Genomic DNA, 23,839 nt, shown 5'->3' with positions numbered 1-23,839 from the left:
CGACATGTATGGACTCCTGGGGCCATATGCAATTCACTTTTTCACTTGAATTTTCACCAAGGTGATATTTTTCAACTTGTAAATAAAATGCCATTTACACCACCACAGCAAGCAAACAAATACTCCAAATAATTTGGACACTACTTTTTCACCTACTTTGTAGTACGTTTCCCTTACAAAGTGCTAAAAAGTTAGTTTAAATTAAGGATGAAAAATTATCTCCTAAGAGAAAACTCAGGAGAAAAAGTGTATTATTACACATGGCCCCAAGTCTTCTAGCTTTGTCTAGCAGCTAAGGCATTCCTTGACATATGACCTGGTGGTTATGTTACACTGGAGAATATAAAAAACAAAGTGGTGACAGTGTGCCAGAGAGGCATTGGGGTAGCCTGTATCTCAGAAGCTCTGACAGCTCCTGAACGGCCGCAGCATCGGATGAGTCCTTAAATGAAGGGGGAAGTAGATGTGCAGGGCAATTTCGCACACTTTAGACAACTGCATAATTGAACTTAGGCCTGAGCACTGAGTCTAACTTTTGAAAGAAACCTGGTATAGCTTTAAAGGAAAAATTTTTGCCAGCCTTCATATCTCTCTTGCTTCAATTGTCCTTTAAAATCAAGTGAAAAGAGTACAACCTGTACAGGTAGGTCAGGCATATCATAAGTCGATTCTTCAGCATAGCCAGGCAAAGTCTCTGGGGTCTGAAAATGTACAACCACTATTATTGTTGGTCTGTTCTAAATTATTTTGTGATCCTCAGAAGGATCCTCAGAAATAGCACAACTGAGGAATAAATGTAGTATATAAAGGGAACAGAACAGAACTGCCCTTTGTTGCAAAATGATCATTGGAGACCCCTATCTGTTGTAGATCTGTTGGAATATACAAAGACCATCTTGACCTGCACAGGTAATCCAATAATACCTGTAATATACTTTTACATGAACGACTTTCAAGGACAACACACTATGGCCTAGAATATCATTCAATTATAATTTAATTTCAAAGCTAAACGGCTCTGTGTTCCTTCCTGATGGTTCAGATCAGCTACTATAAAATTATGCTGTTGCACTAAATAGTAAACTTGTCTTTGATGAGTGATTGAAAGTGTTCAAGGGCTTCCAAGACTTTGCCTATTACCTTGCTATATGGGGACTACTCACTACCATGGAGTTGCTGGTGAACAAAGTACTGTGAACTAGAATATAATCTTTGCACTGCCACCTCCAAGATTTTGTGTGATATTTTCTGAGTTGACAAAATCCATAGATCCTCCATAGGAAAAAAACAAAACAACAACAAAAAAACAGCACTTGGCCTCAGGGACAAACAGCCAGGGATATGCAGGAGTAGGTTTGCAAAGATCCATGAAGCCAACAATAGTGATGAGAGAAACACAGAGAGACAGAAATGGGCACAGGATCAAGGATATTGGCCTTTAATGTATACTGCAGGATGTTACAGCAGTCCAGTTGCCAGGAAACAAGTCCACCCTACCTTACAGCCATTTTGTGGCTCACACCACATCATCATCAGAGGTGTAGATGTTACCAGGGCAGACAGCAGGAAGGCCAGTACACACACGCCTTCTACCACGCCATCTAAATACTACCTGGATGTGCGTGTAGTGTCACATGGCCTCCCCTTGCCCCACCCACACACCAACATCAGCACTGTGTTGTAAATGAGCGTCCATAGCAATACTCATAGAAGCTGTCAGCTCTACATCCCCCTTCCCTCACACCATACACAAGTAGGTACCGCTGCGACTGCCTGAACCACTGAGGAGACAATGGGATGGGCACTGCGGGCTGGAACAAGGCCAAACAGTATGTCAGGGAGAATTTATTTATAAGGAAGAAGAACCCAGTGCGACCACACTACAGGGGAACTCCGCACAAAACACTGAAACAGCTCACCAGGAGTGCTGCCAGTGTAGGTAGTGAGGCGTGGCATTAAAAAGTGACGCAGAGAGAATAGAGCAGAGCCATACACATGTCTACAATATAATTAATAAAGACCAAAGTGCCAGCTGAGGAATGCATTTAGAAAAAGATAAACTCCAACCAAGATCCTCGTGGAACAAGAGTATAAATAGACCACACAGACAGCTGGGTGCACTAGTGAGGATAAAGAAAATATGACAGGTCCTTCCGAACATTAAGACCCAATTCACCTAAGGGCCCGTTTCCACTTGTGCGGTGTTCCTGCTGATGAAATCGCATGCGGGTGCGATTCCGCATTCGTTTTTTACCGCGATTTCGCATGTGATTTCGCATAGGTTAGTATTTATGCGATTTTAACCATGTCACTGCCTGTGTGATTTAACATTAGTTTCTATGTGAAATCGCATGCGAAATCATGGTAAAAAACGCATGCCAAAACCGCATGCGATTTTCCTATTAAATACATTAGCGGCGATCCGCATAGAGGTGTGCGGGGTGCGAATTCTGAGGGCTCTTCCGTGCAGATTTCTCCCGCACAGAAAAACGCTCAGGATTATTGACAAGTGGAAATAGGGCCATCCACTTGTATTGGCTATGCGAATCCGCATGCAGACAACGCATGCGGATTCGCGATAGTGGAAACGGGCCCTAATGCATTTGTTTGAGAAATAATTTTGACTTCCCTTCTAAAGGAGTAAATTCTTCCTATTGCTACCACAAATTGGTGGTTGCACGGTCATAAACATGAGCACACTGACATTCCCATTATGGACCTCCATCATATGATCAATAAGACGAGCACCCTATTTCCATTATCAATCGACCTGATGTGTCTCTGGATTCTTTCCTTTACTTTCTGTTCTGTTTTTCCTATATAAAAATGCATGCATGTGCAAAAAAATTACATAGAGGACAAATTTCGTGCAACAAGTAATACAACGTGGATTATATATTTCACCCCTCTGCTATTAATGTACTTTCTTCTTGCAATTAAGTAACAGGCATTACATCTGCCACATGGATAGTGGAAATGCCATAGATGTCTGGTCAAAAGTCAAGAAGGTTTTATGTACCAATGTTATGACAATTCGTCTAAAGATGAATAGGGAAAATTCCAACCTAGAAAAGATTTCTGACATAGGAGATTAGAGTTTGAATCCCGGCCGAAGCCAACTTTCACTCAGCATGGAGCCCCCAGGCAAGACTCCCCAACACTGCAGGGTGGCCCACATAGTATGCCACTAGTGGCTGCAGCTCCCAATCGCTTTGAGTTTGACAGAAGAAAAGCAAAAGAAATTGTTCTCACTTAAACGCTGAAAAAGTTAATATACCCAAGACCTCATGGAGATTTTGAAAGTACAAACAGATGTTATCAGGGTTTTTTTTTAGCACAGGGTTATAGAATCCGCACTTCCGTTAGTGTCAGTGGATAGCCTCAGAAAACGTTATCATGGAGAAAGTTTAATAACATAGGGAAATAAAGTCCTCAACAATGTCAATCAGCTTTAAGTCTCACTGCTGCCAGAAATTTGATAGTAAACCTGGCGAGTAGCCAGACAGCTGACAGAGCAATGAATTGGAAATGCCTTACCTTCCCCAGAAGGTAAAGGGCAAATCTCAGAGCCGACTGTGAGCCTACGTCAATCGAAAGGTACAAGTAGGGACCCTTGAAATTTAGGTATGCCAGTAATGATTGCTCTGCATAACATTTGTAACTGCTTTGATATTCTCCACATGGAATTTTGCACAGCATATAAAGCTAAGACATTTTACATTCAAAATAAGATGTGATCTCTGTGGTTTCTTGACCAGGGACACAAAGAGAATAGTACACCGTTTGGAAGTATTGCACTGCCTTATAAATCTGTTGCAGTAGTTTTAGAATGGATCCCTGTAATGTGTAAAATGTTGCTGCGTAACCATTAGTTCTGAAAGTCTATTAGCAATATTTCACAGAAGTAAGAGAATTGTCACATTGCAAACTTGGCATTACAGATTCTCTGGAGCAGAATTAACAAGAGTGAGAATAAAGTTGGATTTACTTCAATTGTTTCTGCTGGGAATCTAAGCATTCCTGCTACCTCTTCTTCCATTAACTGCCTTCTCTGATCCCAAAAGGATCCCCAAAGCAAAAATGTATTTTATATTAAGATTAAGAACAAAAAAATAAGACATCCTAGATCTGAATGAATGAAATATTCTCATTAAATACTTCCCTCTTTACATAGTTGAATGTGCGGACAACAAAATCACACAAAAATTATCAATGGAAATCAAATTTATCAGCCCATGGAGGTCTGGATTTGGAGTCACATTCAAAAATTCAAGTAGGAAAAAAACACTACAGGCTGATCCAACCCATGGAGGTCTGGATTGGAGTCTCACTCAAAATTAAAGTGGAAAAAACACTACAGGCTGATCAAACGATGTAATATCCTTAAAATGACAAAATGAGGCTCAGAAGACGTGTGGCCTCCACGTGCCTGTATGACCTCCCTACAAAGCCAGGGCAGGCTCCTGATAAGGTTGCAGATGGTCTCCCGAGGGATCTCTTCCCAGACCTGGGCTAAAGCATCTATTAAACTCCTGTACAGCCTGTGGTGCAACGTGGCATTGGTGGATGGAGCAAGACGATGTCCCAGATGTGTTCAATTGGACTCAGGTCTAAGGAAAGGGGGGGACCAGTCCATAGCATCAGTGCCTTCATCTTGCAGGAAATGCTGACACACTCCAGCCACTTGAGGTCTAGCATTGTCTTGCATTAGAAGGAACCCAGGGCCAACCGCACCAGCATATGCTCTCACAAGGGTTCTTAGGATCTCATCTTGGTACCAAATGGCAGTCAGGCTACCTTTGGCGATCACATGGAGGGCTATGCAGCCCCAAAGAAAAGCCACCCCTCACCATTACTGACCCACTGCCAAACTGATCATGCTGGAGGATGTTGCAGGCAGCAGAACGTTCTCCACGGCATCTCCAGACTCTGTCATGTCTGTCACATGTGCTCAATGTGAACCTACTTTCATTTGTGAAGAGCCAGGGTACCAGTAGCAAATTTGCCAATCTTGGTGTTCTCTGCCAAACATCCTACACGGTGTTGGGCTGTAAGCAACACCCCCACCTGTGGATGTTGGGCCCTCATAGAGTCTGTTTCTGACCGTTTGAGCAGACACATGCAAATTTGTGGCCCACTAGAGGTCATTTTGCAGGGCTCTGAAAGTGCTTCTGTTCCTCCTTGCACAAAGGCAAGGCAGCGGTCCTGCTGCTGGGTTGTTGCCCTCCTACAGCCTCTTCCATGTCTCCTGATGTACTGGCCTGTCTCCTGGTATCACCTCCGTGCTCAAGACACTACGCCGACAGACACAGCAAACCTTCTTGCCACAGCTCGCATTGATGTGCCACCTGGATGATCTGCACTACCTGAGCCACTGGTGTGGGTCGTAGACTGTCTCATGCTACCACTAGAGTGAAAGCACCGCCAGCATTCAAAAGTGACCAAATCATAACAACAACAAATAACAACAAATAACATTTGTAAAGCGCTTTTCTCCCGTGGGACTCAAAGCGCATAAGCATGGCTCCGACCATCGTGGTACAGAGGAAGAATTTTATAAATCTGGAAATGCCAGGCTAAACAGGTGGCTTTTCAGTCTGGATTTGAATAGCTCCAGGGATGGTGCTGTCTTTACTGGGTGTGGTAGGGAGTTCCAAAGAGTAGGGGCAGCATGACAGAAGGCTCTGTCTCCAGATTTTTTGAGGTGCACTCTGGGAGTGACCAAGTTTATAGAACTTGCTGATCTGAGGTTGTGAGAGGTGTGGTGCAGCTTCAGCAAGTCCTTCATGTATCCAGGGCCCAGATTGTGCAGGGATTTGAATGTCAGCAGTCCAATCTTGAAGAGTATTCTCCATTCTACTGGTAGCCAGTGCAGTGAGCGAAGGATCGGTGTAATGTGACAGTGGCGAGGCTGGTTTGTTAGCAATCTCGCAGCAGCATTCTGCACTAATTGCAGGCGACGCAGGTCCTTTTTGGGGAGGCCAGCATAAAGGGCATTGCAGTAGTCCAGCCGTGATGTGATGAAGGCGTGGACTAGGGGTTGAAGATCCTCTGGGGGAATCAGATGTTTAATCTTTGCAATGTTCTTCAGATGAAAGAAGGAAGATTTAACTACAGATGAAATTTGGTTTCTGAAACTCAATTCCCCATCGATTAGTACGCCAAGGCTGCGCACAAGGTTGGAGCTGTTTATGTCTGAATTCCCAATCCTGATTGGTGTTGCTTTAGGATAGAGCTGTTTTGATGGCGGGCACTGGCTTTGGACAAACAGGACCTCAGTTTTGTCAGCATTCAGTTTCAACCAGTTATCATTCATCCATGCCTGAAGCTCAGCTAAGCAAGAGTTTATTTTTGGGGTAGGGTCTGTTCCACCAGGTTTGAAGGACAGGTATAGCTGTGTGTCATCGGCGTAGCAGTGGTACGTCAGGCCATGTCGTTGGATAAGTGTACCGAGTGGCAACATGTAGATTGCAAACAGCAGAGGGGATAGGATTGATCCTTGTGGCACTCCGAATTGTAGAGGTGCAGGTTTGGACATTATAGGTCCTAGGCATACTCTCTGTGTTCTGTCAGTCAGGAATGATCTGAACCACTGGAGGACTGATCCACTGATGCCACAGTACTCCTGCAGTCTGTTAAGCAGGATTTCATGGTCAACTGTATCAAAAGCAGCTGAGAGATCCAACAGGATTAGGATGGAGCATTCCCCTCTGTCCCTTGCCATGAGCAGATCGTTGCAGACTTGGATGAGGGCTGTTTCACAGCTGTGGTGTTTCTTAAAGCCAGATTGTAGAGGGTCCAGGATGTTGTTTACTGACAGCCTGGTTTCAAGTTGCAGATAGACAGCCTTTTCAATAACTTTACCTAAGAATGGGAGGTTGGAGACAGGTCTGTAGCTGCTCATAGCATCTGGATCCGTGGAAGGTTTTTTAAGAAGGGGCTTGATGATTCCTTCTTTTAGAGAGGTAGGAAACCTCCCTGCTTGCAGAGAGCAATTTACTATTTTGTGAAATGCTGGACCAAGCAGGTCAGGACATTTCAGCATATGTTTAGTTGGTCCAGGGTCCAGGTCGCAGGTTGTCTGGCAGAGACGACAGAGGATGTCTGAGATCTCTTCCTCACTAATACTTTTGAAGTCAGTCCAGGGTGTTAAGCTGTTTTTGCAGCTATTTCCATTACTTGCATGAGTCTTGGGTGCTGTGGACTGAATGAGAGACCGAATAGAAGATACTTTGTCAGCAAAGTAGCAAGCAAATTTCTCGCATAAGCCAGAAAGCATAGGAACTGAAAAGTGGTCTGTGGTCACCACTTGCAGAACCACTCCTTTATTGGGGATGTCTTGCTAATTGCCTATAATTTCCACCTATTGTCCATGCCATTTGCACAACAGCAGGTGAAATTGATTGTCAATCAGTGTTATTGCCCAAGTGGATAGTTTGATTTCCTAGAAGTGTGACTGACGTGGAGTTACATTGGCGCAAAGGAATTCAAAATTAGATTTTACTCATGAGGTAAATTATTAAACGTTTGATAAAGTGTTTGATAAAGCTTAGTGAATTGAGGCCATTGTGTTGTTTAAGTATTCCCTTTATTTTTTTGAGCAGTGCATTTTACTATCTGAAGGTCTATTTTCTAGTATGTCATCCATTTTTTATGTTCAATAATTTTTATTGATTTTACAACAAATAGTAAAGACAATGGAACAGCAGAACATAAGGCGCAATATCATAACAACATAGGAAATCTTAACGGCATTAAATATGTCATCCATTTTTAATCCAAACAGAAAACTGCTTTCACATGAGACGCTATGCTATTTTAAATTGTAAGATCAGTCTCTTTCACAGTCCTTATGCTAAATACCTCATCTGGCTCAGTTAATTAACCTCCTGGGCGTTACGGACGAGCTCAGCTCGTCCAGTAGCACTGCAGTGCATTGCTCAGGACCTGGTGGGCCGATTTGCATAATTTTTTTTTTCAAACACGCAGCCAGCACTTTTCAAACACGCAGCCAGCACTTTGCTAGCTGCGGGTTTGTTGCAATCGTTGCCGCCGCAAAAAAGCCCCCCCCCCCCCCCCCCCTTGCGCAGCCTGGCCAATCACCGCCAGGCTGCACAGAACGGGATTTCCTGTTGGGTATGATCGCCGGCGGCGATCGGAGGGGTGGGTGGGATAGCGAAGGGAGGGGGGAAGCATGTAGCTAGCGTTAGGCTAGCTACATGTTAAAAAAAAAAAAAAAAGAAAAAGAAATTTGCTGAAAAAAACCCTCCCGCGGCCGTGCGCCGCAATTAATCAAAACGCCAGGGAGGTTAAGGAAGTGGACTAAGTAGAAAGACTCACCCGAATCAACACTATAAGGCCTGGTTCACACTGCAAGAGCTTTTTCTAAGGGCTTGTGATTTTAAAAACTCTTGCTAATGTAATGCTATGTGTGTGTTCTCACTTGAGATATGATTTTATTAAAAAACTCCATAGCATTGAATTAACAAGAGCTTTTCAATTCACTCGTGCTGAAAAAGCTCTTGCAGTGTGAACTAGGCTTAAATAATCAACCAGTTAATGCTGGGGCTGACTGTAGGCTAGTCTCTCCAAGTGTATCTGCTAAATGTGTATATCTAGCTGTGCAAATCTTTGAAACTCCACACTCAAATGCCCATCCAAGTTACAGCAGCAGGTCATGCGGTGGGCAGACCGGTTTCCTGCAAACCATCAGGAGAGTTGGACATGGCTCCAGATCTGAAGACACCAGGCTGTTCCTTCAGCCGTGCAGTCCCCGCTCAGATCCCCTCAGGTCTGAAGCATAACAGAGGAACATACACTGACACATACATACACATATCAGCAGTTGGCTGATGGTGTAATGGTTAAGGGCTCTGCCTCTGACACAGGAGACCAGGGTTCGAATCTCGGCTCTGCCTGTTCAGTAAGCCAGCACTAATTCAGTAGGAGACCTTTGGCAAGTCTCCCTTACACTGCTACTGCCAATAGAGCGCGCCCTAGTGGCTGCTGCTCTGCTCTGGCGCTTTGAGTCCGCAAGGAGAAAAGCGCAATATAAATGTTATTTGTCTTGTCTTGTCTACACTGGCTGCTACTCCTGCCATCTGACATGGAAAGTACTCTCCAGCCCAGTGATCCTACTCCTGAGTGGACAGAAAACAAAATGGAGTGTGTGGGATTGAAGCACATATATACCCTGTGGCTAATTTGAATATTTTATCCTACTCCCTAACCAGACTGAAGTGGAGAGGTTCTCTTATAGGTGCTGACCAGAGGTGACTTGGGAAAACTGAACTTTTTATTATCACCTCAGAGATAAGAGTGAGTACCAGTCTCTCAGATCTACTGGTGATGAAATAATGAAAAACAATTTAACAAAATTCACTTCTTAGCAGGGAACAGTTTATTCCTAATTCAGCTAATGGCAAGTCTGTCTGGGCTGTGTGTTAAGCTGCCTCAGTACAGCAAACAGACTGTAAAAAAAAAGTGGGAACTACCACTACACCTTCCTTGGTCAGCCTCTAGTAGGCTAAACGTTTGTAAAAAAGAAAAAAAAAAAAGGGGGGGGGGGGGTTGTTTGGGTATCCATTCCCATTGGAATCACGTCATTTACAGTATCTCAAAAATGAAACGCTAGTGTAAGTTACAGTCCACAGTATTGCTACTAAAGTCATTTGTGCTCCCCACTAAAACCCTGCATGTAGGCCTGGGATGTAGGCTTAGATCCTAGACTTTACTCTGCCAACTAAGGCCACGGCAATCCAGAGTTGTTAATTTTTGACTCAGGCGTTGTTGTGCGGTGTAGGCTGCAAGTTTAATTTACACAAGAAACATACACAATAGATCAAATAAAGTGCATTTTTTAACACGGGCTCTCAGATCTAATGTGTTTTGAGTGTGTAAAAATGCAAAGAAAAAGAAAAACCTATCTTGAGGGAAAAATGACCTCAAGTTCTCCAACATACATTACCCTTTATAACATTAAAAAAAGGGATTCGAAGTTACTCACTTGTACTGTCTGCACTTGTGGAGACTGAATGACAGATGGCTGTGCAGCTTGAATAACCCCATGTACTTGAACTGTCTGTCCATTCGGAAGCTGAACCAAAGTCACTGTGGGGGGCGATGATGTTGCATGTGCAGCTGCCATGGAAACCTTATAAAAAGGCACAGGGAATACATTACAGTACAAAATGGAAACATGAATTTAAAAACGATGTAGAATTCAAGAGCGGTTTAATCAACTTAAGCCATTAAGAGAATCTAATAATTAAGAAAAATGCAAAACATGCACCATTACTGAAAAAAGTATCTCTGAAAAGTTTGACACTAGATAACTGGGGCAGATTTTTTTTTTTAAACCAGCACAGGGAAAATTTGAGTAAAACTGGTGCATAAATAGAGCAGTTGTCCAGATCAAATATTGTTATTGATCGATCTGAGCAATTGCTCCACTTTTGTACCAGTTTTCACCAGTTTTGCTCCAATTTTCTCACATCGGTTTAGATAAATCTTTCCCACTGCCTACAAAGCTTCAGGAGTTTGTTCAATGCCATTTTAATAAAATGGGTATCTAAACATTTCAGTAAAAAAGAAAACCCTTCTCTGTAGAATACACTGTAAATTGCTATAATTTCAACATTATTGCAGTCTCCTGCCAATGTCTGCTGTGGAGATTAACATGCCATACATCTGCTGTGTGATTCAGGTGATCTGATCAAGTGCCTTCAAAAAAAAGTACTAACTGAGTGTATCTGTAAATGTTTAGACTGTGAAAAACAGGATTTCGGGGTGTGCCAGTCGCTATTAGAGACAATCAATGAGATGCTAATTCTTCCAGCTTGGATTAAAATTCCATGCAATTCAAACAGGTTTTTTTGCTTATTGTAGAATATACAGTACATACCTTATAAAAATTCTAGATCTAAAAAAAAGACCAGTATAGATAGATAATAATATTTTGGACATGAGTGTAAAAGGAATGTCTTCATGTCTCTGAAATGCAGTACAACCCAGGAACATAAAAACTGTAAAAAGGTAATCAGACTTGCAAAAACTGGAAGCTGAAAACCAAGTGGCTGGTAATATAAAGGCTAGTCCAACATATTTTAAAAATATATGCATTCAAAAAGAAACAAAAACTGAGAATATAGGACTCTTAAAAGATCAAGCAGAGAAATAGAATGTGGAGGCTCGAGCTAAAGCTGAGCTTTTAAATGCACACTTTGCTTATGTCTTTACCAAAGTCATGCTCTTGTCTTATAATACAGCTTTGGGTTGTTCTTAGTCTACCTCATTCAGCATGACTTACCAAATACAGGAAGATATGCAGGAACATTTAAATAAGATCAGGGTAGATAGAGCACCTCGCTCAGATGGGAACCACCCCTGGTATTAAAGGGACTCCGAGGAGTAGTTAAAAACAAAATCGGAACATACCTGGGGCTTTCTCCAGCCCACCGTAGTCCTCTTGGCTCCCTCCGCAGAAATCATGACCGGCGACACCGGGGCAGAGTCGTCATCACGGAGGCCGCCGTGATGATGCGTAGCGGTCGGCATGATGACGAGAGTCATCGTTCAATAAGTGTCAGCCCGACACTCGGCCCCGGTGTCGTCGGTCGTGATTTCTGCGGAGTGACCAAGAGAGGAGCCAAGAGGACGCCGGGAGACCTCACGACCTACGATGGGCTCAAGAAAGCCCCAGGTAAGTTCCGATTTTGTTTTTAACTACTCCTCGGAGTCGTTGAGTTCAGTCATTGTTAGGCCAGTTAATATTACTTTCTGTGATTCTCGTTCAAGTGGGTCAGTTCCCTATGGACTGGTGTACAGCAGATGTCCCCTTATTGAGGAAAGGTAAAAAAAATTCTGAAACCGGAATCTATAGACTTGTGAGCTTAACATCCTTTATGTGTACATTTTTAGGTATTATGCCAAGTTATACAGCAGGAGGTTGTTTGCAAGTGAAATTTATTTGCAAGCCAAGTAATGTGTAAACAAACTGAAACTTGTATATAAATAATTTGCTTTGACAAACTTGATTTGGAAACACAGTCTAAACAATTTTTTTTGTTGTTCTTTTCAAGGTGTTTTAACCTACTTACAAGTCTATACAGTACTGTAATGTAGCAACATAAATCTGTAATAAAAAAACACTATAAGGGCCCATTAACACTTGAGCGTTTGGCCGCGATTTCGGCAAAACGCTCAAACACTAGAGCTTTTTAAAAGCGCTAGTGCAATGAAACCCTATGGGGCTGTTCTTACTTGGGCGATTTGCGGTACTCACCGCAAATTGGTAAACGCAAACGCGTAGCCTGCACCATTTTCAGCCGATTTCCCGACGATCGCGTTTTAGTGCTATAGAAGCGCAAAACGCGATCGCTAAAAAAAAATCGCCAGGTGTGAATGGTGTTTTTTGGCGTTAATCGCCAAAGAACGCCAGAGCAAAATGCTAGCAAAACTGCTTGCAATTTGCAATTAGCAAGTGTGAATGGGCCCTAAGGACAGCTTTTTAAGTAAGTATGAGAGATTTGTAACTCAATTTGTTTTATAAGTAGGGCCCTTCTTGTAATTGGACTTAGCAAAGGCTTTTGACACGGTTTCCCACTAACAGCCTTGTGCAGCTGAGGGTACAGGGACAATGAGAAAATGTGTGTAAGTGGATAAAGAACTGGTAATGGAAAAGCAAACATAGAGCAGTGGTAAGCAGATCAAATTCGTAATGGGAGACTGTTAGCAGTGGGGTTCAGCAAGGGTCAGTACTAGGTCCAGTTCTTTTCATTTTACTTATTAAATGATCTAGTTGTTTGGAATACAGAAAAATGTTAAAAAAAATTCGGATAATACAAAACAAAATTATGTTGAATTCCAAATACTAAGCAGGATAGTGACATTTTACAACAGGATCTCAACAGCATGGCAATACCAGCAGATGGAATTTAATGTTGATAAATGTAAGCCATGCACCTTCAGACAACAATGGTTGAGCAACATATAGAATAAATGGCATAAAGCTGAGAACATCAGACTTTGATAAGGACTTATGGTGTGTACACACTCGAAAATATTAAAGATATCTGACCAATTTTACCCCCTTCCATGTAGTATGAGAGCCATACTCTACACCAGCTATTTTCAACCGGGGTTCCGCGAAACCCTGGGTTAATTCCAGCTTCAAGGAAGAACATCTGAGTAAGGGCTGGTGCACACCAAAACCCGCTAGCAGATCCGCAAAACGCTAGCAGATTTTTAAACGCTTTTTTTTATTTTTATGAGGCGGTTTGCTAGCGTTTTGCGGATTGCTGCTGCGGTTTTCAGTATAGTAGATTTCATATATTGTTACAGTAAAGCTGTTACTGAACAGCTTCTGTAACAAGAACGCCTGCAAAACCGCTCTGAACAGGCGTTTTTCAGAGCGGTTTGCGTTTTTCCTATACTTAACATTGGGGCAGAAACGCATCCGAAATCCAAAAAATGCCTCCCCCAGGCATTTTTCGTTTCTGCAAAACGCCTGCCGCTCTGGTGTGCACCACCCCATTGAGATACATTGACCAAGCAGATCCGCAGCCGCAAGCGGATCTGAAAACGCGGAAAAAGCCGCTCGGTGTGCACCAGCCCTAAGTATGGGTTTGTTTTTGTTTTTTTTTCCACACTGACACCAATGAATTTATTGCACATATGGCCAGACAAACCAGGGGAAGGGGGGACATTTCAGCTACATAAACAGAAGAACATAGCAGCGGCAGCCGCACAAACGGTACAGCACAGAACTGACGAGACATGCAGCCACAGAAGTGGGGGACAAAGCAGTCAAACAAACGAGACATAGCAGCCACAGAATTGAGGGACAACACAGCCACACAAACGGGACATAGCAGCTCAGAAGTGGGGGGACATTGCAGCCACAGAAACGAGGGACATAGCAGCTCAGAAATGGGGGGACATTGCAGCCACAGAAACGAGGGACATAGCAGCTCAGAAATGGGGGGACATTGCAGCCACAGAAACGAGGGACATAGCAGCTCAGAAATGGGGGGACATTGCAGCCACAGAAACAAGGGACAAAGCAGTTACACAAACGGGACATAGCAGCTCAGAAATGGGGGGCACTGCAGCCACACAAATGGGACAATAGTAGCACAGAAATGGGGAGACATTGCAGCCACACAAACAAGGGGACATAGCAGCACGCAAATGGGATATAGCAGCACAGAAATGGGGGGGGGGGGCGCACAGGACATGGATCTCATTTAAATACAGGGAATATAGATATATATTATATCTCGCTCGCAAACACAGGGGTTTCCCCGAGATTTGAAAATTTTCAGAAGGGTTCCTCGGGACAAAAAAGGTTGAGAAAGGCTGCTCTACACAGTCTATTCTATTGAGCTGAACTCCCCATCAGATAAAAATCTTTGCAAGACCCTGCACACAAAGATGCTGTACACATTCAAAAGATCAGTATCTGCAAAAGATCTGTTCCTGCAAAAGATCCATTCCTGCAATATGCATTCATAGTCTATGATATCTGCAGATCTCAATACACACCTTGCTTAACAGACATTCATCTGCAAATCAGATCCACCAGGATGGATTTTCAGATCTGCAGATGAATGTCTGTTAACCACTTCAGCCCTCAGTCGTTTTCACTTTATGCATCCGAGCAATGGTCACCTCCCATTCATTAGCCTATAACTTTATCACTACTTATCACAATGAACTGATCTATATCTTGTTTTTTCCGCCACCAATTAGGCTTTCTTTGGGTGGTACATTTTGCTAAGAGCCACTTTACTGTAAATGCATTTTAACAGGAAGAATAAGAAAAAAACAGAAAAAATTCATTATTTTTCAGACATTATAGTTTAAAAATAATACATGCCTCCGTAATTAAAAATCCCGTATTGTATTTGCCCATTTGTCCCGGTTATTACACCATTTAAATTATGTCCCTATCACAATGTATGGCGACAATATTTTATTTGGAAATAAAGGTGCATTTTTTTCCGTTTTGCATCCATCACTATTTACAAGCTTATAATTAAAAAAAAAAAATCTTTAAATTGATATTTAAAAAGTTTAGACCCTTAGGTAAATAGGTAAATATTTAGGTAATTTTTTATTGTAATTTTTTTTTATTAAACATTTTATTTGGGTATTTTTGGGAGAGTGGAATGTAAATAGTAATTTTTTAGGTAAATATGTGATTTTTTTTTTTTTTTGCATTTAGATGTAGTTTTACTTTTTGGCCACAAGATGGCAGCCATGAGTTTGCTTACATGACGTCACTCCAAGCGTAACATGTACGCTTAGAGGGACGTAGGGGACGCAAGAGACAGAAAAAGTGAGGCTTCCGTCGCTTTTTCTGCAGGGGAGAGGAATCAATCATCGGGCACCATGGCCCGATTAATTGATTCCTAGGCTAACGATCCGTGGACCGCACATGGCCTCCTGGACATAGCTGCTAAGCTTAAAGAGAGTCTGAAGCGAGAATAAATCTCACTTCAGACCTCATAGATAGCAGGGGCATGTGTGCCCCTGCTAAAACGCCGCTATCCCGCGGCTTAACGGGGGTCCCTTCACCCCCAAATCCCCTCCGTACAGCGGGGGAGCGCTTCCGGATTGGGGCAGGGCTAACCGCCGCAGCCCTGCCCCACGCGCGTCTGTCAGCCACGTATCTCCGCCTCTCCCCCACTCCTCTCAGTCTTCCTTCACTAAGAGGGGCGGGGGAGAGGCGGCGATGCGAGTCTGATAGACGCGACTAGAGGCAGGGCTGCAGCCGTTAGCCCTGCCTCCAGGAAAAGAAGATTTACGACCAAGTCTACGACCAACTATTGCGGGGGTGGGTTTGGGGGTGAAGGGACCCCCGTTTAGCCGCGGGATAGCGGCGTTTTAGCAGGGACACACATGCCCCTGCTAACTATGAGCTCTGAAGCGAGATTTATTCTCGTTTTAGAGTCTCTTTAAATGGTTAAACAAGGTGTGTATGAGGATCTGCAGATATAGACTATGAAGGCATTTTGCAGGAACAGATTTTTGCAGGAACAGATCTTTTGTAGATACTGATCTTTTGAATATGTACAGCATCTTTGTGTACAGCTTCTTGCAAAGATTTTTATCTGATGGGGAGTTCAGCTCAACAGAATAGACGGTGTAGAGTATGCTCTCATCCTACGTGGAAGGTGGTAAATTTGGTCTGTGATATTTCATTAATCTTTTAAGTGTGTACACACCATTAGAAACGCTGGTTGATAGCATGTTAAGCAATGATATTTAATCACAAGCAACAGCAACTAAAGCAAATACACTTCTGGGTTGCATGAAATAAAATCATGAAATCACTTGTGAGGCCCCATCTGTATAAATCACTTGTCAGGCCCCATCTGGAGTAAAGGAATGCAGTTTTGAGCACCACACTATAGGAAGGATACTGTTCTAAAACAGGTACACATGTTGACAACTACATTTATCAGAGGGATAAAAGATATCACCAAGAAAGTTTGGACAAATTAGGCTTAGTTAGCATAGAAAAAAAGACAACTGAGAGGTGACCTGAATAACATGGATATATACATCAGAGGCAATACAAATGCTTGGCAGATGAGCCCAATAAAGTAACAATCTTGACTGTACAATCTTACCATTTCTATGCAATATATGGGACTACCTAAAGTATCCATGAGAAATATACTTACATCTTCTACACCTAAAGTATCCATGCAAAGTATAATCCCTTCTACTACACAGATTTCCTAAGATTGTACAATCATGATTGTATCAATAGTTGACACCTTTATGTTTGTACGAAGGTCAAAAAGGTACATGATTTGTGTATGGAAGAAAAAAAGCTTTTACCATCTACTTAAAAAGTGGTTCTTTACAGTAAGAGTGGTTAAAATGTGGAATATCTTGATACAAGAAGAAGTTACTTCACATTTTATATTTGCATTTTAAGTGTACCTGAGATCACAGAAAAAAATATAAAAAATGATAGATACCTGGGGCTTCCTCCAGGGTTATTGTTCCCTCGCATCCTTCTCTGCCTCCTGAATCGTCCCGTGGAAGCCCCGGTATCTCTGCAAGTCGGTGAAGATGCATTCTGCGCAGTCCGACCATGCGTGCCCCACACCTGGGAGCATTCCCAGGCACAGGCCGGGCCGCACTAGCACAATACGCCCCGACTTGCAAAGATACTGGGGCTTTTACGGGACGATCCTGGAGGCAGTGAAGGACTGCGAGGGACCAATTAGCCTGAAGGGGGCCCCAGGTATGTATAGGGTTGCCGCGGTATACTTGTTTGATGATCTACTGCAGTTTGATTGTGCATGGTAATCATGCCATGCACAATCTCGTTTTACCGGTTTTTGGGGCGGAGCTACGTAGCGGCGGGGATGCGACGTAGTGGCGGGTGAAGAAACAGCGGCGAGGAGAAGCAAATACTCACTTGCTGGCAGCCGGGTCATCCTGCACGCTGTAATAGCTTCATTCTACTTCCTGTTCTTGTCCTATTTCCCTGAAACAGCGCAGCCTGGGCACTATTACAAGGAGATGATGCAAGAACAGGAAGTAGAATTAAGCTAGTACAGTGTGCAGGACGACCCGGTTGCCAGCAAGTATTTGTTTTGTACCCCCTGCTGCTGCGTCCCCCCTGGCTCTCTATACTGCGGGCACCAATCCTGGCTACACCTATCCCTTGCTCTCTATACTGCTGGCACCAATCCTGGCTACCTATGCTGCAGGCACCTATCCTGGCTACACCTATCCCTGGCTCTCTATACTGCGGGCACCAATCCTGGCTACACCTATCCCTGGCTACCTATGCTGCAGGCACCTGTGCTGGCTACACCTATCCCTGGCTCTCTCTACAGCGGACACCAATCCTGGCTACACCTATCCCTGGCTACTTATGCTGCGGCCACCTAATTCTGGCTACACCTATCCCTGGCTACCTATGCTGCGGCCACCTAATTCTGGCTACACCTATCCCTGGCTACCTATACTGCAGGCACCTATCCTGGCTACACTTATCCTTGGCTCTCCATGCTGCAGGCACCAATCCTGGCTACACCAATCCTGGCTACACCAATCCCTGGCTACCTATGCTGAGGCCACCTAATTCTGGCTACACCTATCCCTGGCTACCTATGCTGCGGCCACCTACTACTGGGGTGGGGGCACATTAATGTAAGGGGGGGCGGGTCCAAATAATTGTTTAATACCGTATACCGTGGTATTTTTTTTTTACGGTTATCATACCGTGGAATTTCATACCATTGCATCCCTAGGTATGTATACATTATTTTACTTTACGTGATCTCAGGTTCTCTTTAAAGAGGGTTTGAATGCCTTCCTTGTTTTGAAGGACCTATAATTACTAGACAATTTCCAGCAATTTTGATCCAGGGATTTAATTTGACTCCCATCTGGAGTCCCCTTTTAGGCTGCTTTCACAGTGGGACGTTACAGGCTGACGTTACAGCAGCCTGTAATGCAGCCCAACGCACAGCAATGAAAGATCAATGGACTGTTCACAGTGCCCACGTTGCGTTACAGTGTAATGCTAGACGTTCTGGGAAAGTGCAGCATGCTGTGTAATAGACTATGTGCACATGCTCAGTAATAAGGGTTTTTTACAGGAGAGGAGGAGCGGAGAGTCCGCTTTCATACTTAGCCACATGGCTAATTAATATTCACTGCACTTGCAGTGTTTTCTTCCTGGAGCAGCCGCTGATTGGCTGGCGGGACCACGTGATGCGGAGTGTTCCGATCACGTGGTCTCCACAGCGCATAGGACAGAAAAGGCGCACCAAGAGCTGCATAACGCAGCTCTAGGTAGTGTCCTCCTCCAACACCACCAGGCTTGCGTTAGGGACACGTTATGCGACCTATAAAGTCCCCTAAAACGCAACGTCCTGGTGGGAAAGAGGCCTAAAGGCTAAAGCCTCACATATACGCGAGATAAAGTTTGAAATGAATTACAGATATCCACAAATTGGACGACAATCAGTATGAAAAATAAAATTAAAAGTTGTTAAACGATGAGTGACCCATATGGTGTATTCTGGCTAATCATAATCGACAAAGGAAAATCCATATGACTGAACCAATTCTGAACTGCATACATGCAATTATCATACATGCCATTTTCCTGCATTGCATGAAAGACAGAATTATTAGCATCTCATCGACTATTGTTTGCAATCTCGAAAAACAATAGTTGGCTATCGAATGATGGGAAAAGTTAACATTCAATGATATTAAATTATAGATTGTGTCTCACTGATCTAGTATTATATTTGTTAAACTGTACCTGTAGGGAAAAAAGTGCCCTAAATGGGTACTCACCTTGTTGACAATTTGCGCATGCACAGTATAACAGACCATATTGGGCTCATCCTTTTATGCCGAAGCCTGAGTGGATCAGTGCTACTGCACAGGAGCAAGACGCCTGCGCAGTAGCATGGACCCGATTTGGCACGACTTTTTCCACCGAAGCCATGCTACTGCGCAGATGCAATGCGGAGAGCTTTGAGAGGACACAGCTCTGGAACGGCAAAGGGGAGGGAGACAGGGGAAGCCTCTGGAAATTCTGTCTTTTTTGTTCGCAAACCTCACAGGTTTACTTTAAAAAGAGTAAACTACAAGTGTTGAGCTATGCCATCTTAGGATTTCCCAGCACCTCTAAAAAGGGACCACTATCCATACCTGTGCTAATGTTGCAATCTGTGGTTGGGTCTGTATAGTCATCTGCTGGGCTTCTGCTTCTGTAACCGCCGCATCTCCACTCTGCTGAGCATCTGCACCAGATTCCATGGTCATTTAGTTACCTAAAATAATTTTAAGTTAATTATCTTTTAATTGTTAATATAGCTTAGCACCAGTTAAAATAAGACAGCAATACAACTATATTGTCACTGCTGATAGCAAGAGATTCAGTGCCCTACTGCTGTCCTACGAATATCATGGCTATTCTAAAGACTGTCAAACTCTTCAAAAATCTGCCCTGCGTCAATTATCACTCCATGGCCCTTATTCAATTCCCTTTTTCTCCTAGGTGAAATTTTCACACTTCAATAAAATGTCCTTTAAGCCACCTTCAAGCAAGAAAATACTCAGAATAATTTTAAAAGACATTTTTCACATACTTTTGGTACTTGTTCAATTGCAAAGTACTGAAAAGTTATTTTAATCAGACGATTTTAAAAAATTATCTCCTAAGAGATAATGGTGAATTAAATAGGGGCCCATGTCTGGTCAACAACCTTACCTCCAGCCAGAAACTAAGTACAGGTGTCTGCTGACATAATTAGTGATCGGTCAATGTTTGATCACTTACGACCAACTTCAATTGTTGTTCTACTATAGAGCCCAGACCAAGCTTATAAAAGTGTCTGTAGAAACATCATTCCCAGATAGATCTTTTGGACGATAATTATTGAAAGTGTTTACGTAGTTTAAGAAAATTACTTCAAGGAAAATACAGCAGTACTGCTAAAGGTAAACAGGTTTTGAAAGAAAGGAAGAGGGAATCCTTGATCATTGCACTGGAGCTGGCACACTGCTGCATGCTTGCATGCTCTGCTCTGCAAGTGGGGGCGCACAGGTCAGTGTTGTACAGTGCACTCCCCATGTTGCCGAGGGGAGGCAGCTGGCAAGTGCAGGATCCTATTGATTAACGATCTTTATGCTCCACGAGCCAGCTCGAGCTACATTGTGCACAATCCTTCTGCTCCACAAGCCCCAGCTGTCAGTGACTCCCTTATAAGCTGAAGGGGAGATTGTTCAGCACATTATGTGTGCTGAAAAACTTATACAGACATTGTTACAAAATGCAGAATTGGAAGGCATCAGGGTAATTACAGTGACATGTGTAACTTGGTAAAATGTAAAGGAATTTCCAAGACACAAAAGGTTGATGTAACCCTGCCCTTGCGAGCTTACAATCTTAATATGTACTTAAGGGAAGCCTGCTCTGTTGGTTGGATCACATATTACCCCTCCCTATTCTTGCAGGAACTTCATTAAAATTCTCATAGTGGGATGCTTGCTACTCAGGGGTGTTTTTAGGCATAGGCATTCAAGGCCACTGTCTGGAGTGCTATTGGTCCTGGGGGGCTCCATGCCCCTGATTAAGACCCGCTCCAAGCTAAGCCACATATCTCAAACAAAGCCACACACCCCACAGTCGTTTGTGCCGCCTTCTGTCCCCTTGTGCCTCCTGTCTTCTTGTACCACCTTCAGTCTCCCTGTGCCATCTATGCCCCGTCTGTCCCTCTGTGCCTCCTTGGGCCACCTCCAGTCCCTCTGTGCCACTTCTGCTCCTCTGTGCATCCAGAGATGCATTAAGGTGAAACGGTGCCCTAGGCAAGCATTGACTTTTAGTCCACCCTTGATGGCCACCTAGCTTTTTTGGCAAGAATTGTTGGGCACTAGCTTAGGCTTGGTTCGCACATGGCAAGGCATCCGGTCCTGTCAGTTTTTGATGGTTGACATCAGTTTTGTACAGTGGTTTTCAAAAGTATTCGGCCCCCTTGAGGTTTTCCACATTTTGTCATATTACTGCCACAAACATGAATCAATTTTATTGGAATTCCACATAATAGACCAATACAAAGTGGTGTACACGTGAGAAGTGGAAAGAAAATCATACACGATTCCAAACATATTTTGCAAATAAATAACTGCAAAGTGGGGTGTGCGTAATTATTCAACCCCCTTTGGTCTGAGTGCAGTCAGTTGCCCATAGACATTGCCTGATGAGTGCTAATGACTAAACAGTGCACCTGTGTGTAATCTAATGTCAGTACAAATACAGCTGCTCTGTGACAGCCTCAGAGGTTGTCTAAGAAAATATTAGGAGCAACAACACCATGAAGTCCAAAGAACACACCAGACAGGTCAGGGATAAAGTTATTGAGAAATTTAAAGCAGGCTTTGTGGAGATATATTGAGGTGCTGATGATATTAAGGATAACAGGAACATATTCTTTCATTTTTTTCTGCCAGAAGGGAGCAGGTTACCTTGAGTTGCTTGGGGCAAGGAAATGGGTGATTGTCTTGACCATATGAGGTGCTTTGAGTCTGTATGCAGTTCCTCTGAGAGTGCTAATGGGATTATCTGCCTGGCTTTTGAACTCAGGAGACGGCCCATTGTCTCAATGCACAAAGCAAGAGGACCAGAGCCTGGAGACTAACACAGGAACGTTTGAAATGTACATGACAGGCTATTAGAAATGGGTGAAGTCCTGTTGATACCATTTTTACCTGTGGAAATTAAATCATTAGTGGAGGTGCAAAACTATACCTGTAAATTACATCTAATAAAACGGAGACAGGAAAAAGCCTTAATCAAGTTTTCACCTGGAGTTGAAAGACTCACTTCACAATCTTTTATGTATAGACTTTTACCTGGAAATGGAATATGTCTGAGATTTAATTAAAACCTAGTTCCTCCCCTCCCCAAGGAAGTTGCAGCCTCCAGGCGTAGCTCAGAGTATAAAAAGCAGAGGCAAATGCCTAGTGACCATCTTCTCTCGGAGGTAGCTAATAGCTAGGGAGGATTGCGACTCCTGGTCGAAACGGCGTCCTCCCGTCAAACAACGTTCTAACCTAAGCTGGTAACGTTCTTTTTTCCCCCGTTTATTTTTACGCAAATATCCGTGTGTGTTATCTTTGTAACCTCTTATTTTTGTAACTTTTATCTTGTAACATTTTTACTTTGTTTTTTGTAATCTTTTTGTATATATTAAGTTCTGCATTGTTCTATGTTTTTCTAGAATATTAAATTATTATTTAATAAGTTTGACTTCTGCCGTACTAAACTAACACTCATAGCCCAGAAGAGACTGAAGTGTAACCGTGTATAAGTTCATGCCTAATTGTACGCTTGAGCAACACTACCGTATGAAATTGTAATTGCATTGTGTGTGGGGGCGTTTGTCATACGTTGGCCTAAGCGCGCAGCTGACCCAACGTACGAACAACGCCAGTGCGAGTAGCGACAGCAGAGTGGCTAACAGTATCGTTCGGAACGACTGTTAGTGGGTCTTTGCTTCACGACAGTGTAAGATTGCAACTGTGTGTGTGTGTGTGGGTGCGTTCCCGTATTTGGCCTAAGCGCAAAGCTGACCCAAATACGAAAACGCGGAGTGCGCGCTGAGGACTCGACAGCAGAGTGGAAGTGTCTAGCGAACCGCTAGTGGTGGCAGTGAGAGGTGTTCTGAGGGGTCCCAGCCTTGTTTTAGCTTGACTAAGGCTGCTTCCCCTCTCAATCTGGTCAAACCCGCAGTCGGAAACCGTATACGCAGGCGTGCCGCGGGCCGGTTCCTGACATAATTGGTGGCAGTGGTGGGATAGTTTGGTACATTAGTACGCAGTTTAGCTCGCTATTCTGAGTACTAAAGGCTGGAAGCTTGCTAGAAGCAACTAGCCTACAGAAGTCTACTCAGTGCAGAATCTATATACGTTTTTTTTTGGTTCAAAGATACACACTTGGTGTTTGCTTTCCTTCCCCCCTTTTTTCTTTTTATTTTGTGCAACACGATGGCTCAGAAAGCATCCAGCTATGCAAGGCAAAACAAAGAGATACTACTCAACCTGTGTGAGCACAAAGGCATCAAGACGGTGAGCGGCCAGACTAAGGAGCAGTTAGTTCATGCGCTCGAGGAGTATGATGAGGCAGAGCAAGCCCGTGCTTCAACGTCAGTGGATGCAGCTCACGACACGCCAGAGGAGGAATCGCTCCCGCTACAGGATGCGAGTGGAGACGATGTCCTGGATGATCCACCGAACACTGAGATGACATCTCTGGAAGCTGATCTACAGCTACTGAACTCGGCTGATC

General features: G+C 43.5%; 1 protein-coding gene across 2 annotated transcripts in view; it reads right to left on the bottom strand.

Moving 5' to 3' along the window:
- The window catches only part of CREB1 (cAMP responsive element binding protein 1), a 223,028-nt gene that overhangs the window by 46,333 nt on the left and 152,856 nt on the right, over nucleotides 1–23,839 (bottom strand). The window contains exons 3-4 of one of the 2 annotated variants that reach the window (XM_068244972.1): nucleotides 19,702–19,823; nucleotides 10,007–10,153 (exon numbers count right to left, since the gene is read on the bottom strand). In XM_068244972.1, the coding sequence (XP_068101073.1) occupies nucleotides 10,007–10,153; nucleotides 19,702–19,815 (261 nt within the window). In that variant the 5' untranslated portion in view covers nucleotides 19,816–19,823. The remainder of the gene's footprint in view (nucleotides 1–10,006; nucleotides 10,154–19,701; nucleotides 19,824–23,839) is intronic. The other variant, XM_068244973.1, reaches the window with a different exon arrangement.

Source organism: Hyperolius riggenbachi, chromosome 7 (genome assembly GCF_040937935.1).
Source record: "Hyperolius riggenbachi isolate aHypRig1 chromosome 7, aHypRig1.pri, whole genome shotgun sequence".
NCBI lineage: Eukaryota > Metazoa > Chordata > Amphibia > Anura > Hyperoliidae > Hyperolius > Hyperolius riggenbachi.
This window is presented reverse-complemented; position numbering and strand designations above follow the sequence as displayed.